This window comes from Mus caroli, unplaced genomic scaffold (genome assembly GCF_978045245.1).
Source record: "Mus caroli unplaced genomic scaffold, Mus_caroli_1 scaffold_7, whole genome shotgun sequence".
Lineage (NCBI taxonomy): Eukaryota > Metazoa > Chordata > Mammalia > Rodentia > Muridae > Mus > Mus caroli.
In genome coordinates, this window is record NW_028227262.1 from 24,842,841 (window position 1) to 24,859,502 (window position 16,662).

Consider the following 16,662-nt stretch of genomic DNA (forward strand, 5'->3'; position numbering starts at 1 on the left):
AGTAAGTGTACAAGCCAACACATGAGATTGTACCAACACGTTGAACAAATGCTCTGGGACTTCTGACTCTGGAAATGGTTGAGAAGAATATTGGGGAGAATATTTCAGATTGATATTCAGTCCCCTTTGCTCCGTAGTCATTTTAAATGCACTTGTGACTGGGAGTTATGTGCAGAACTTACCCGAGCAGATAACACCTGCATCTTCTTTGTGCCTGCAGTTATGGCGTCCCCAGCCATGTGAATGGCACTGCCAAATATGAGACTCTTTCCCAGTGCAGATGACTTCGTCTAGCCAGATAGCTCCTGCTCCTTCCCCAAAGTAAGCAGAGCCAGTGGCGTTAATAGCCACGCCACAGTCCAGCTGCTTGCACACCACATTGGCATCAGTCATATCCCAATTGTCATCACAGACGGTGCCCCAAGAGCCCTCGTGGTAGACCTCTACTCTCCCAGCGCAGCGACCACCTCCACCTACCAAGCGAAGCTGGCCACTTGCTGGGAAGAGAAATGAAGATAAGAAATTATGCCAGATAATGTATTCTGGCAAGGTTTGAGGTCAATTTCAGAGGTCAATCACAGATTCTCACCTATGCAGGGAACTTCACTCTCCTTTGGAATTGTAGAGCTTGTTGTTTGGACTGGAGACAATGAACTACATGGCAATAGTGTCTGGGATTGGTTTCCTAAAAACATCCAAAGTTTCAGGAATAATTAGATACAAAGGGTGAAGAATGAGGGCTGGATGGAGAGTTCCGTAGGCGAGTTGAAGACAAACATAGCTTGAGAAAGAAGAAGGAGGAGGATGGAGGGGTGAGAAAGGAGGGTGGGAATGATGGGACACCTGGAAGTGAGCAGGTGCTTTGAAAAAACATGGAGTACAGTTCTCAATCTGTGGGTCGTGACCTCCAGGGAGGAGAACAACACTGCCACAGGAGGTGGAATATCAGATATACTGCATATTATATATTTACATTACTATTCATACCTGTAGCAAAATTGTAGTTATGAAGTAGTAATAAGAATAACTTAATGGTTGGAGGGGTTCACCACAACACGAGGAACTGTACTAAAGGGTCACAGCATTAGGAAGGTTGAGAACCATTGCAGGAAGCACTAGATGACAATACGGTTGATGAAAATCAGATTTACACACACTCTAATAAGACAAATGAAGTTCCTATTCTAGCACAGGTCTCGTGAACCTCCCAGACAGACTGCTTCTGTTTCTTTTGCTTCATCCCTGACTCAAGCCCATCGGATTCTAAAGCACTGTGGAGACTCTCTTCACTGGCTCTCCCTTCATCCTCTCACCTGAGCAGATGACAGAGGCCACCTGTCCTTCGGAACACGTCGGCGCACCCAGGGCAGTCATGAGGCAATCTCCTATATGTTCCTCAGTTCCAGTGCAGTGGAACATGTGACTCCAGACCTGACCAGCTCCTTTCCCAAAATGTGCTCCTTCTGGAATAGATTGGGCAACTCCACACTTCAGCTGCTGACATAAGACATGAGCATCTTCCATGTCCCAATGAGAACTGCAGAGGGGACCCCAAGCTCCGAGTGTCTTGAGCTCCACTCTTCCCTCACAGGAGGACTTGCCGCCTGCCAGACGAATATCTATGTATCCTAAAAGGAGACCGGGGTTTAGAAAAGACATCCGTGACTCTCTAACCCTCTTTCAGAGCCTAGGAGCAAATTGAAAATATTTTCTTTGTCTTACGTGAGCAGACTAAGCTGACATCTCTGCTGTGGCTACAAGTTCTGTCTAGCGGGGGCGCCACTGAGCATAGTGAAAGATGGGACTCATCCCCACTACACTGGAATTCTTCACTCCAGATCTGTCCACTTCCTTCTCCAAAATGTGCTCCCCCTAGGATAGAGACGACCGTTCCACATTGTAATTCCCTGCACACCACACTGGCAGCTTCCAGAGACAAGTCAAAATCACAGACGGAGCCCCACACGTCTCCGTGTTTCACTTCCACACGACCGGAGCATGGGATTTCTCCTCCAACCAATCTGGGTTCCCTGTGGCCTGAAAAATAATAATATTTCTGTGAGAGCTACAATTTCCACATTTTTCACTCATGGTGGGACTAGGAGCCAGGGTTCTCTGCACCTCCTGGATTTCACCCTGCACCTCCTGGATTTTCTGTCTAGACTGGGCATAGAAAATTGTGGCTCTAGAACCTTTCATTGGGCTTGTCCTTCTAAGAAAATTCTAGCGCTTTGGATTTTGAAGAAAAGCAAGATCAGAACTTCTCTTTTCTTTTAGTACTTCACTTGCATTTATTCATACAACACAATTTGTTCACAGTTTGGGCTTTGTCAGCCAGCTCGGCACTTGTTCCAGTCTGAAGTCTACAGTAGCTTTATCAACATCTGCATATAGGTTTACAACATAGTTTTGTTCAGAGCATTGAATGAACATCAGACTTTAAAAAGTGGAACACCTGATGTCTGTGATCTGATGTCTTTCCAGTCCTCTTCCCATTCCTTTCTGACAGGGCTTTATCACAGTGGTTCATAGACAAACAGGCCTGTCTGCATGCTCTGCTCTGCCTTGCCAGCCCCACACTGTATTCTGTGCCCCAACTGATCTGTCAGCAGGAAGGGCAGAGCTACATTGGGCTCCTAGATCTTGTGCCTCCGTGACAGAGAGAGAGGGAGGAAGGGAGGGAGGGAGGGAGGGAGGGAGGGAGAGAGAGAGAGAGAGAGAGAGAGAGAGAGAGAGAGAGAGAGAGAGAGAGAGAGAGAGAGAGAGAGAGAATATGTCACTTAGTGTGGCTGGGCTTTAAGATGTAAACAAAAGTGATGCCAGATAATAAGAAATGGAACTCAGATTGGGATATGCTCTCTGCCAGGCTGGGTGGGATGTGCTCCTTGTCAGGCTGGGATGTGCTCCCTGTCAGGCTAGGATGTGTTCCCTGTCAGGCTGGGATGTGTTCCCTGTCAGGCTGGAATGTGCTCCCTGTCAGGCTGGGATGTGCTCCCTGTCAGGCTGGGATGTGCTCCCTGTCAGGCTGGGATGTGCTCCCTGTCAGGCTGGGATGTGCTCCCTGTCAGGCTGGGATGTGTTCCCTGTCAGGCTGGAATGTGCTCCCTGTCAGGCTGGGATGTGCTCCCTGTCAGGCTGGGATGTGCTCCCTGTCAGGCTGGGATGTGCTCCCTGTCAGGCTGGGATGTGCTCCCTGTCAGGCTGGGATGTGCTCCCTGTCAGGCTGGGATGTGCTCCCTGTCAGGCTGGGATGTGCTCCCTGTCAGGCTGGAATGTGCTCCCTGTCACGTTGGGATGTGTTTATTGTCAGTCAGACCAAGAGGCTTAATCATCAAGACAAGCAGGGCTTCCTTTAATACCAGAAACCACTGGGCGTCTTGAAAACACGAACTATTTCAAATTCACATATTTTTAACAACAGAAGTTCATCTGAGGTTGGACCTAAAGAGCAAACATCCTTCACAGATGCCTGTACAAACCTTTGATGCCACCCTCACTGTGGTACAGATGGACAGACAGACACCCCTTCAGTCCTTGCAGTGTTCATACTCTGTCTACACTTCAGATCATGCATCTTTTACCTTACATTAAAATCTCTCTGAAAATGTTTGAGATATGACTACTTCTGCATTAGAAACACAGAATGTTTCAGCATGAGGGACTTTTACCATTAAAGTGAATTCCTATCTAAATATGAGATGAAGAACCCATGATTTCTAAATGCAGACCAAGTTGAAAGAAAACAACAATATACACAAATAATTGATGATTGTTGAACTGGAAAGTCCTTAGCTTGAATTGGGTGAGCATAAAATCCCACTAAAATGTTACTGGATAGTATGTATACAGTCCTCTTGGACAGCCCTTCCCCCATTAATTAATTAACTTTATATCCAAATTGCATCCCTCCTCTCCTCCTACCCCCCCATAGCCCTTCCCCTACCTCTCTTCCCCTTCTCCTCTGAGAAGGGGGAGCAGCCTCCTGGGTACCAACTCACTATGACACATTAAGTCACTGCAAGACAAGGCACATTCTCTCCCACTGAGGCCACACAAGGCAACCCAGTTAGGAGAACAGGATACACAGGCAGGCAACAGAGTCAGGGACAGCCCCCACTCCAGTTGTTTGGGGATCCACATAAAGACTAAACTGTATATCTGCTATATAATTTGTGGTGCTTCTAGGTCCAGCCCATGTATGCTCTTTGATTCAGTCTCTGGGAGTCCCCAAGGGACCAGGTTAGTTGACTGTTGCACTTCCTGTAGAGTCCCTATTCCCTCTGGGTCCCTCAATCATTTCCTCAACTCTTCCAAAAGACTCCCTGATCTCTGTCCAATTGTTTAGCTGTGGGTCTCTGAATCTGTTTCAGTTAGTTCCTGGATGAAGCCTCTCAGAGGAGAGTTATACTAGGCTCCTGTCTGCAAATGTCATTAATAGTGTCAGGAATTGGTTCTTGCTCATGGGATGGGTCTCAATTTGGGGAAGTCATTGGTTGGCCATTCTCTTAGTCTCTGTTCCATCTTTGATCTTGAACTTGTAGATAGGACACATTTTGGGTTGAAAGTTTTGTGAGTGGGTTGGCATTGGACTTAATCTTTAAGTCAAGGTGATTTCTGAGATCAGGCCAAACTAGGTGTCTAGGTTTCTGGAGTATTCACATGTAGCCATTTCAAACAGAATTAGAATAGAATAGAATAGAATAGAATAGAATAGAATAGAATAGAATCAGAAAAAAGCAAAAACTAAACCAAATGTGCTTTCTTTCCCAGTGAAAATGTGTAATGTTCTTGAAAGTGCATTTTTTCTGTATACATTCTTTCTGTTCTCCAATCCTAAAACATTTGGATCTAAGTCCAAAGTCTTCTATCCAAACAGGTTACTTTGGGACTTCATTTTTTTCAGCTTTGATTTTGTAAATCTGTTAACATGTAGCCACCCACACCTTTAGAATGTTGGAGTCTTAGCTTTTTTAAGGGACTTTCTTCCCAACAAATAAATGACTTCATTGATTTTTGTATAAGCGCCAATAAACAGAATTTTGTGCATAGATTTGATTCTTTTGATTAACAAGTTAAGTTTTAATCTGGCAAAGTAACTAAATCAACACTTATTCTTTATCCAAAGAATGAAGAGCAAGTGTAAGAACAATTAGAATTTCCTCCTTTTGTTCAGTAACAAAGTATATGATCTGCACAATGAAGAATACATCATCATCATTTGAAACACCTGGATTGTCTTGTTCCTCAGCTGAGCTGATCATAAAGTGCAGCCAAAGCAGAAGATGAAATAGTTGCTGCACAACAGAAGTAGCAAGCACACCAGCAAAGTAACCTTCGGGTCTTAGCTTTCGTCTAGCCATAGGTTTCCAATGGCCTTACGTCTGAGATGAGCAGCTGCCGGAAGAGGTTGACATCCGCACCTATCAGTGCTTGTCAATGGGCCCTTTGACCTCATCATTGGATAGCATTCTCTTGCTAATGTGGAGAATAGCTGTGATCAGACGCAACTGCTGAGCTTACAAGTGTGCACTCTGGTACCCAGGCCTTTATGTGTGCCTAAAGTCTGAACTCAGGTTTTTATGAGTGTGTTGTAAGTGCTTTACCTACTGAGCCATCTCTCCAGACCCCCAGTACATTGTTAGTTGAAGAATAATTTTTCACGGTCTGTCAGTATGTCACATATGCATAATACAGAAGCATAATGATATGTGTCAAGTATATTACTGTTTTCAGAGAAATTGTGCAATCAGATTTATTTTAAAAATAAACCCCAGGAGGTAGAGAGATGACTCCATGGAGCACTGGTTGCACTTCCAGAGGTCCCGAGTTCTTAGCAACTGAATGGTGGCTCATAACCATTTATAATGAGATTTGGTGTCCTCTTTTTTTTTTTTTTTTTTTTTTTTGGTGTCCTCTTATGGTGTGCAGGCATACATATAGGCAGAATACTGTATATATACTAAATAAATAAATCTTTAAAAAAAATTCAAAGGAAGAGGTTAAAAAAAATCCCAATTCTGTCATTAGGATAAGCAATGCGCCTGAATATTCTGATTCATAAGGTTGGAACAAGAGCATACAAAGTTCACCATGAGCACAGTATCTGTGGTACCCTTGGAATTAAGTTGCTTCTTAGCAAATGGATTGAAAGTATCACCTGAGCAGGTAACTTTGGCTTCTTCGAAGTTATCACAGGACAGGCCGCCCCACTGCCAGTTTTTGCATTGCCAAAAAGTAGTTTCATTTCCATTACAAGATCCAGGAAAGAGCCACGTAGTTGATGCCCCAGTTTTAGAGTAGATCTTAGCCTGGGTTTGAAGTGCAGATCCACATCCAAGCTGTCTGCAAACCACATCCGCATCTGCCAGTGTCCAGCCTCGGCTACACATCTTCCCAGTCAGCTTCTGAATCTCCACCTCCACAGTCCCAGCACAGCGACTGCCTCCACCTACAAGTCTGAGTTCCAGATCTGCTCCATCTGCAGTGGAAACATGAACAGAGGGGACCTGGGCAAGATAGCTCCCCAAAGACTTTCTACTCCCTTTCTTTGCAGACACTGGAACCTGTGATCTACCCAGTGCCTATTGTTTGTTTGCTTCTTGATAATACTGTGGCTTGAGCCTAGTCCCTTTCATAAGCTAAATGACTGTATGCCAGATACCCCTTTGTAATTTTGTTTAAAATCTTACTGAGCTGGGTCTCAGTAAGTTGCCCAGAATGTATTTGAATTTGCCACCCTCTGCCCTAGTCTCTCTCCTAAGGGGCTTGGATTATAGGCCTATGCCACCATATCTAATTTTGGCTTACCTATTTACTGAGGCCTTAATAAACAAATACTGACTGTGAATTCTACATAGAAATGGTACATAGTTCTTAAGGAGTAAAATTATTAATTACACACACACACACACACACACACACACACACACACACACACTTCATTCCTTAAATACTAACTCTCTGAGCTCCATACAGATTTAGAATTTAAGGTGTGGTTCCAAATAGTCTTACTAATAATACAGAAAAGGGAACCAAGTGACCCTCCCATGAGGAGTGCACCAGATCCTTCCCAGCTGTGAAGGAATTCCCAACAGTGAATTAATTATTTCCCTTAGTCACACTAGTCACACCTCTTTGACTCGCTTTTTGTTCTAACTTACCAGAACATGTCACGCCAGCATCTTCTCTATGATGACAGTAATGCTTTCCCCACTCTTGGTGTTTACATTCCCAAAGAGTTGCCTCATGTCCTTCGCATGAAATGTTGTCAAGCCAAATCTGTCCAGATCCCTCACTGGCATTAACTCGACCAATGGCACTGATGGCAGTTGGACATCCCAGTTGCTTGCACACCACAGAAGCATCCCGGAGATCCCAGTTGTCATCACACACGGTCCCCCATTCTCCTTGGAATCTCACTTCCAATCTTCCTGAACATCTGGACACTCCATCCACTAGTCTCAGGCTCAGATCTGCTCCCTCTATAACAGCAACAAATAACAAGTTGGCAAAAGAGAGATAAGAATATGGTGTCTAAAAACCAGCTCTAGTGGAGTTAAAGAAGGGGAGGAGGGGTTGTTAGAGGTAGCCATTCTATGGCTCTATTGTGAGTCATTAAAGATAGTAGATAAGCATCTGCAAGGGCTTTTTAGCATGCAGTTCTTACTTTGGGAAGTGTCTCAGAAATTTGTCCAGCATCAGTCATTTTTGTATCTGTTGGTCTCCATAACCATGCTAGAACTGCTTACTCTGTTGTTAAAGGACATATGCCTGTGTGTAGGCTTTTCACTTCTTACTCCAGTTTTGGTAAATATCTGCCAGTTGCTTTCATTGTTAATGACATGATCTGTCTACCCTATGCAGCTTGTGTTGTGTACCTGGCTCTTCTGTGGGTACCTGTGGTGGTTTGAGTGAGAATGTCCCTCATGGGCTCAGGTGTTTGAATACTTGGTCCCCAAATTGGTAGCACTGTTTGGGGAGGTTTAGGAGGTGTGGCTTTGCTGGAGGAAGTGTGTCCCTGGGGGAAGGTTTTAAAAGCATTGGACTACTCCTAGTCATTGCTCTGCTTCAGTCTTGCATTTTAAGGTGTGGGTGCTCAGCTGGCCACTCACCAGGTCAGCCTGTTCTCCTGCTTCCCCACTATGATGGTGACGGACACCAACCTATCCCCTCTAGACCCTTAAGCCCAAATAAACAATTCCTTTGATAAGTTGTCATGATCATGGCGAATTAACCACAACAATAGAAAAACAATTACCAGAATACTCTCTTAGTTTAAAGGCAGAGCAGAGGGAGGAGGAACTGCCTAGTCCACTCCTCTCCCTGTCTATAATCAACATCTACAAAAATCTTCCTTGGTTCTGAAGAGAATCTTGTGATAAACACAAGCCTACAGCCTGGAACCCTGTGTGGAGTATTAAAGTCACCGAAGCAGTACTTGCTCATGGACAGTCTGAGCCTTTGTGGAGTGCTGTCATATTGGCACTTTTGCTATTATTATTATTTAATTCTATGGATTCGAGCTGATGGTTGGGGGAAGGAGTAGGTCAATGTGGCTAAAAGGGAGGGTGATAGAGGATGATGAAGACAGTGGTTTGTTTTTTAAAGAATCTCAGAAAGGCAAAGAGCAAATTCCAGTGGTAGTTCCGAGATTTTTTTACATAGACAAATACAATGTTTGTATATTTGTGATATTTCTATATTTGTATCTGTCTATTCATCTATCTTTCTATCTATCTGTCTGTCTGTCTACTTACATATTATCTATCTATGTATCTATTTATATCTCTATATCTCTACGTATCTATCTATTACCTACCTATCATCTATGTATCTATCTGTCTGCCTACCTATCAATCTATCATCTATATCATCTATCTATTTATTTAGAAGTGACTTGAAAGTAGAAATAAAACAGTCTAATAGGAACAGAGACAACTAACAGGAGGGAGATAGGCAAGGAAAGGATAAGAGATTATGAAGGGGAAATGTGCTCAGCATCTAATATTCACATGTACAAAAGCCTTAAAAAATTTGCTACTGACTCCATTACCCCCATCCCTCCTCTCTTCACCCCTCAACTCAGACCCCTCCTTCCCCTCCTTCCCCCACTTCAACCCCCATCAAGCTTTTCCTAAACATTTTCCTTAAAACGGAAGTAAATTTCATTACTTTTAGTTTTTCCTTTAACTACTTTAATTGTTTATTATTTAAAAAGTTTTACATGAATATGTGTGTGCCTGAGCAAATGTATATGCAGCATGTGTGTGCAGTGCCCTTGGAGATCAGGGGAGGGATCAGATCTTGTGGAATTGAAGTTACAGGTGGTTGTGTATCACAGGTGGCTGCTGAGAATGGAATCCCAGTCTTCTGCAAGAGCTTTAAGGACGATCAGTTAACGAGCCACCACTCCAGCACCTCCCTGGATCCCTACGACTATTGCAATCTTTTGATTTCAGTTAGTGAAACCACAGATATTAGAGCTGGGACCCCAGATGAGACAATAGTGAAGTGACAGATGCTGACTTCATTATGTTCTCAGGGACTTGGGCTTACACTTCTGGTACCTTTTTGTTTTGTCTGTCACAGAGAGCAGAAAGCCCAGAGCTGTCCTTACCTAAGCAAATCACACCAACATCCTCAGCATGGTCACAGTTATGCTTGCCCCATCCCCGGTGTTTGCAGTCCCAGAGAGCTGACTCATTTCCATTGCATGCCAGGTCATCAAGCCAGATCGGTCCAGAACCAGCTCCTAATTTAGCTGAGCCAGAGAAACTAATGGCACTTCCACATCCAAGCTGTTTACAAATCACAGAAGCGTGATCTTTGCTGAAGTTGTCGTCACACACCGTCCCCCACTTTCCCTGGAACTTTACTTCTACTCTTCCTAAGCATCGGTGGCCCACACTGTTCACCAGTCTCATCTCCAAATTAGATCCATCTAGAGAAGAGATCAAGGTTAGGAAGTGAAATTCATTCATAAGCAGCCAATCATTTAGGGTTTTCTTGATAGTTGGAAATTGATGCTTGGAATTTAAAAATTAGTGTTTGGCTTTTAAATATGGCCCATCTCCACATATCAGAGAATTTTACCATGTTAAAACCCAATGAGCAATAAGGATTTCCCTCTACATCTGCTTTCTAAGCAAATTGTATTATAGATCAGAATACTCTTTACTATAGAAAAGATCAATATGACATATTACTCACTAAAAAAAAGCAGAAAAAGTATTTTGGCCTTTTAATCAAGTTGTCAAAAAATGAGAAAATAGTCATTTAGCAGAAGTGTAGATTCCTGATTTTAACCTCTCCATATTAAAAGAGTTCTAAGGATGAGTAATTGATGTTGAATTTGAAATTAGAAAATAAGAAAAGATTAAAATGCCTAAATAAACACAACAGTCTTCAAAACACTATGTGTTATCAAGTCTTAAAAATTGTGGTTTTCTTCCCAAGGAATTTACTATCATTTTCAGCAAAAGTGGAGTTTTTTATTTTCTTACGTTTAACAGTGCCACGAGTTTCTATGAGGAGTAATATACATGAAGAAAGGAGACTTTGGTTGCTATATGGGGACACTGGAGGTGGTGGAGTTGAACAAAATTTTAGAAGCACTTTCTTGAGCAAGAGATTAAATTTTATGAGCTCCAAACTCCAATGAAAGACCACAACTTAGCAAGGCTTGTTTTCATCATAGGCAATTAGCCGTAATAATTGATAATTATAAGAGGTCACAATCAGTGTACATATAAGTGCATCACATGCCGTATTATTCAATCCTTACAAGTTTAAACACTATATGCTATCACTGTTAGTCCATTTCACAGATCAACCACCTGAGGCTCACTCACTGGGTGTAGCATTGAGCACCTAGAGAGACAGCAAAGCTAAGACATGAGTGGTGGAGAGGTAGGGACAGTGGCCCAGCATCAGTTTTCTGTTGGTTAGTGTGCTAAGAGGTGGACTCTCTGAAGACTAAGCAGGAGTTACGGTAAAGGATCCCACAAATCGAGACATCAGATTCCTATGAAGCCAGCCTTCCTCTAGTAGCTATTGGCTCTTTTTCTCTTATCAGGTTCTGGTTGTATCTTCAAGTTTATAAACTTCAGAAAGTAAGTTTAACTTCCCTCTTCATTATGTAAGAAAATAAGAGCATGGGGCATCATACTTTGGCTGTAGCTGAATATCAGCCCTATTTACAGGTAAGAACCGGAACGATTTCTTGTAGTTTTGAAAAGTTATAAATGCTACATTTGTTACCTCATTGTAAAGATTAATAATCAAATAAACAGAGAAAGAGATGAAGATGTCAGAGTCCACATAGTAATAAAAGATGGAGTCTGTGAAGAAACTAATATTTTCAGCACTGTTATACACCAGGCAGTGTGAAGAGAGCTTGACATGTGTTTTATTACTGAGTTTCCAGAAGCTTAGGAAGATTAAATGATTTGCATGAAGTTTTAGCATCAGTGAATGACTGTGCTAGAATGCAATGGAACGTTGAATCCAAGAGACACTGTGAGCCGAATTAGAAATATGTGCATGGGGTTTGCTTGATGTAGGCAAGCCTTACCTGAGCAGGTCACTCCAGCGTCTTTTTCATGGGTACAGTTATGCTTTCCCCACCCCTCATGTTTGCAGTCCCAAAGAGCTGACTCATTCCCTGTACAAGAAACCTTGTCCATCCAGATGTCTCCAGAGCCGGCGCTGGAGTTAGCCCATCCAAGGGCTTTAATAGAAGTTGGGCATCCCAGCTGCTGGCAAACCACGGACACTTCATTCATGCTCCAGCCGTTACTGCACACTGTGCCCCACTTGTCATGGATCTTAAGTTCCACTCTCCCACTACAGTTGTTTTCACCACCGGTCAGTCTCAGTTCCTTCTTCATTCCTCCTGCAGTAACAAGTCAACACAGTAACAAGTAACTAACAAGTAAGGAGTCAACACAGTAACAAGTAACTAACAAGTAAGGAGTCAACACAGTAACAAGTAACTAACAAGTAAGGAGTCAACACAGTAACAAGTAACTAACAAGTAAGGAGTCAACACAGTAACAAGTAACTAACAAGTAAGGAGTCAACACAGTAACAAGTAACTAACAAGTAAGGAGTCAACACAGTAACAAGCAACAAGTTAACACAGGTACAAGCAACACATAACGAGTTAACAAAACAAATGGTCAGAAAGCATCCAGAAAGCATGACCAGTTTTTAGATTACTTATGTATGATAGGAGAATGCTATTTTATAGTGTCCAGATGGAACCATTAGTACCACAGGCTTCAAGTAGAGCAATGGCAAACCTGGGAGAGCCAAGGGCACAGTGCTACTTAGGATTTTAGTTGTATGGCTGGGACATCCTAAGCAGGGACAATTTATAGCATCTAAAATAAGGTGTACAGAGTCCTTCAGACTGAACTATGTATGTTCCTTCCTATCATAAACGCAAGAGAAATCAAGTTGATAGTAATTGTATGGGGATGGAGAAACTCGTTGAAGGGAATTAAATATCCATTTCATATATTTGTGTAAAATTGCATGGATTTTTACACGTAGTAGTTGAAGTCTAACTAAACCTGGTCTTTTAAAATCGAAATCGAGAGAGTTGTTTTCCTATTATATATGATTACAATCAACAACAATAACATCAAAACAACAACAACATTTCTCTCCCTCCCTTTCTCAGACTGTTTCAGCTGCCTCTTTTGCTATTAATTTGGCTTAACTGAGGAGCCTGGTGGGCCTACCAGTCAGGCTTCCTACAATACATTCTTTTTTTTTTTTTAATGTCAGGTTTAGGTTTTGAATTTATTGAAGTGTTCTTGGAACTTCCTTTTGTCCAGATAACTCTGAGCTTTCTTCTCCTTTCCTTTAGTCTGCTATACACTGCTTTCAGTCTTTATGTAACATGGTGTTGTTTTATATGAGGGAAGACCATGCTAATCATTTTGGGTCTGGTTAGAATATAATTGTATAGTTCTGATATTTAGTTCTTCAGCTCTGCAGAGGATGGATGTTTAGATGCTATTTACCATACATGAGAATTGTGATTTTGTTTGACAATTCATATCAGAGCAGGCCAAGGCAAGAAGTAAGTTGATCAAAATACTCACCAGGAGCGTTAGTGACAGCAGAGGCACTGAGAAGTGAGCTCACGGCCACAACAAAGAAACCTAGATGGACAAACCTTTTACAACCTGTGAAACAAGGGGCAGGAGTGAAATTTACTAACAAGAGATTTTGGAGAAGAGAAGGTCCTGAGTCTGGGGTCTGACAAAGACTAAACCAAGACAAAGAAAGACCCTTCTTCCAAAATGGAAGGCAAGTGGGAAAGATTCTGATCGAGAGAGACAGGGCTGGTAGAACAACTTCAGAAATACAGCTGTTTATTGTTTATGTGCAGCCCAGGAGTGAGGATTTGTGAAAACGCTGGGCATGGAGGCAAACTTTAAAGGCAGCTCTTAAGACTGAGCTCTTGAAAGAGACATCAACAAAACTAGTGATCGAGCATGTTCTCTGTACATTATAGGACAGCTTTCTGAGCTCTCTGTCCCTCTACCTTCTTGGCATCAATTAAACACACCCCCACCTGCATGTCTATCTGGTCCACACAGTTTCCTAACAACTTCATGGAAGAATGGCTGGTATTTCTTACATCATGACTGTTCCACCAACAGGACCTGCATTCTCAGTTGTGTGACAAATAGTCTACTTTACATCCTCAAATACCCAAATGTTAATCTTATCACCCACTGCCACATACAGCATAAAAAAGTGCCATACAGCTCTGAGCTCCACAGTGACCACAACTCAGCACTCATGTGAAACTGAAGAATGGGTTTAGCCAGCCCATAAAGATCACGAAGCAGAATTTTGCACTGAGTTGGTTTTCCACATTTACTATTGGAAATCAACTTTTAATCAGCATTGACCCCCACACTTTGTCTTTCCTAACAGCCCAAGTTTCACACCAGGACAGTTCTGCTTACTTCAGGTCCTGACTTGATTTCACCTCAACAATTTTATAAAATGAATGAAAGCACTGCTTCCTACTTTACAATTTCAGTTTGGGGTCTATGGCCGACGAAAAGCACTTCCATAGGACCTAGATGCCCCTTGCTATTCCTCGCTCTCCTATGCAATCACATCCATTCACTGTCAGAACATCTTTCAACTCAAATTAAAGGATAGATATCAATAAGACACTTTTACCAGGAGTTCCAGCACCTCCAAGAAGAACCATTCTGTGTCTGCCCATTCCAAAGCTTGATGATTTTGATGGGTCGTGTGTCTCCTGATACTATTTCACAGACGTGTTCTCTGTAGAAAGTGGACGACCACGGAGGGAGAGAATCATCTCACTCTTAAGACTGGAAAGGCTCCAGAAGGAGGGAGGAGCCAATCTTAAAGGGAGAGTCCTTATTTCTTTTATCCTCTTTCTCCTCCCACTTTGGAACACAGAACAACCAAAGGAAAGTTTAACAGTTTTCATAGATTTCCAAAAACTAGGGAGTGTATTTATTCATATGTTGCTCTTGATTGAATATTTTAATTAACTGATTGATTAATCTGCCCCTAGAGATGTTGCAAGTGTGGCTTCTGTGTCACACCTGCATTAGTTGGTGGCAGAGAGGAGAGATGCTGTGACTACGCTCAGTGTTCTGACCTGTGAACTTGTGAATGATTAGTAGCCTAGCACACCTGGAAAAAAGAAAGTCCGAGACAACTATGAGTCTGGTGCCTTGGAGGCCTGGATGAGCTCCCAGAGTAGGGAGTAAGCCAGAGACCATAAGAACCCTACCTGGGACCATGGGTTCAGGGGTGGGACCGGGGTTGGGGAAGGAGTGAGCCCAAGACAGCTGACCCTTACATAGGGCCACTCAGGAAGGCCTGGGCATTGTGATCACCAGTCCATCTCCATGGAGCCTGAACACGGATCTAGCTTGAGATGACCACTAGTCAATTGCAGCACAGGCCTAGGAGCAGACTCTGCCTAAGATGACCCCTGACCAGTGTCGTGATATATGGGTAGAACATAGCACTCCTGAGACTACTCCTAAAATGAACCCACACACTCAGAGACTCCGTTCACCACTAAAAGAAGCAAGTAAGTGGTGGAAAAATGGAAGAGAAAGAGAAACAGAAGGATGTGGGCACAATGAAGAGAGGTAGAACTGAAGACTAGAGGGCAAGTAGCTGGGGTACTGGCCTGTGCTACCACCTGGGGACATGTCTGGGTCTGTGACCCTGAAACAGCAGGGGTCTGTTACTATCAAAGGCTAGGCAGACAGATATCCCTTGTTTGGGCTGCTTTCTGGGGCCATGCTGATGTCTGAGGGCCATGTAGAACTGGCCCCACCCTTTACCTGGGCATCCTGAAAGAGCTGGCCCTGGGGCTGTGAGAGCAGATCCTACCCTTACCTAGGGGCAGTACTCAGGAAAGCAGGCCGTGCACCTTGCCTAGGCCGCACAGTAGGGCTGGTCTTGGATGTGGGGATTGCAGCTAAATCAACCCGAAGGGTAAAAAGCATGCGTGATCCAGCCCTACCTCTTGTCTGCTGTGTGGTGGTGGCAGCGAGGGAAGAACCTCTCATCACCCACGGCAGATGGGAGAGCTGGTCATGAGAGCTGGGGAGCTGTCTCTGACAGCACTTGGGTGAGCAGGTCCTGCACCTTGTCTCAACAGCACAGTAGAACTGCTCCTAGATGGTCCCGAGGGTGTGAGTATGGGAGAGCCGGCTTTGGGTCTTGTCTTCTTCGAGGCGCAGATGAAGGAGAGATGCACTCCTCCCCATTTTCTTGTTCCTTACCACCTATGGCAGGCAGGAGATCTGGCTCCAGGGTCATGAAAGTGAAATTATTGTCCCTGTTCCCCACTGACCGCAACAATCAGGTTAGTGGGCCCTGCACCTCACCTGGAAAGTAAGGTAGAGCTTGCTTTGGTCATGGAGGCTGTGGCTGAGCCAGTCCCAGGACACGAGAGCAGGACAGCTAGCCTAGCCCCTTGCCTACTGCAGCACTCAAGAGAGTGGGCCCTGAACATTGCCTGGGCAGCACAGTAGAGTTGACTTTGATGGCATGGGAGTCGGAGAGCCTGCTCTGCTCCTTGTTGGCTGCAGCATTGGATGGGCTAGCCTGGGCAGGTAGGAAAGCTCGCCCTGATGGTGTGGGTACAGGAGATCGGGCAGGCTGACCAACTCAGGTAACTTTCAAGCCCAGATCCAGGTCTTTGAGTTTGCCTACCCCAGTATCTACCATACGATATAGTGCTGAAGTGTGTGAAGGGGCAGTCCTACAGATCCAAAACTATAGGATCTCCGCGACACAGGGCAACAACAGGATAGCCAACGAGGGTCCCAGTGAGGTTCCAGTGTTGATGGTGTAGCAGAAGCCAGAGGCCTCGAACCAAACCAAACAGTCATTGCAATGAACATTTTTAAGCAAAGACGTGTGGACTAAAGGGTATTCCGTGGGGGGACACTGACATACTGCAACTTCCATAATGAGATTTTTTTTTTCTCTGTTGTAAGGGAGGTTACAAGGATATAGGGCAGGTATGGTAGGGGAGGAGTGGGGGGTGGGGAGGAGATAAGCGGGATTGGGGTGCTGATGTGAAATTCACAAAGAACCAATAAAAAGTTTTAGAAATTAATTGATTATGCC

At 43.7% G+C, this 16,662-nt stretch overlaps 1 protein-coding gene and 1 non-coding gene across 3 annotated transcripts in view; one reads left to right on the forward strand and one right to left on the reverse strand.

The window, feature by feature from the left end:
• Positions 1–14,315, reverse strand: part of Cd163 (CD163 molecule) — a 30,109-nt gene extending 15,794 nt beyond the window's left edge. For both annotated transcript variants that reach the window (XM_021165215.3, XM_021165214.3), the window contains exons 1-10: positions 14,212–14,315; positions 13,113–13,196; positions 11,573–11,893; positions 9,617–9,940; positions 7,161–7,481; positions 6,158–6,478; positions 1,723–2,037; positions 1,314–1,628; positions 590–685; positions 183–497 (exon numbers count right to left, since the gene is read on the reverse strand). In XM_021165215.3, coding sequence (XP_021020874.2) covers positions 183–497; positions 590–685; positions 1,314–1,628; positions 1,723–2,037; positions 6,158–6,478; positions 7,161–7,481; positions 9,617–9,940; positions 11,573–11,893; positions 13,113–13,196; positions 14,212–14,257 — 2,458 coding nt within the window. In that variant the 5' untranslated portion in view covers positions 14,258–14,315. The remainder of the gene's footprint in view (positions 1–182; positions 498–589; positions 686–1,313; positions 1,629–1,722; positions 2,038–6,157; positions 6,479–7,160; positions 7,482–9,616; positions 9,941–11,572; positions 11,894–13,112; positions 13,197–14,211) is intronic.
• A 252-nt stretch (positions 14,316–14,567) lies between these two features.
• LOC115031393 (small nucleolar RNA SNORA17) lies at positions 14,568–14,699 on the forward strand. Its single transcript, XR_003837033.1, has one exon. It is a non-coding gene; the product is annotated as a small nucleolar RNA SNORA17 (small nucleolar RNA).
• Positions 14,700–16,662: the final 1,963 nt, after the last annotated feature.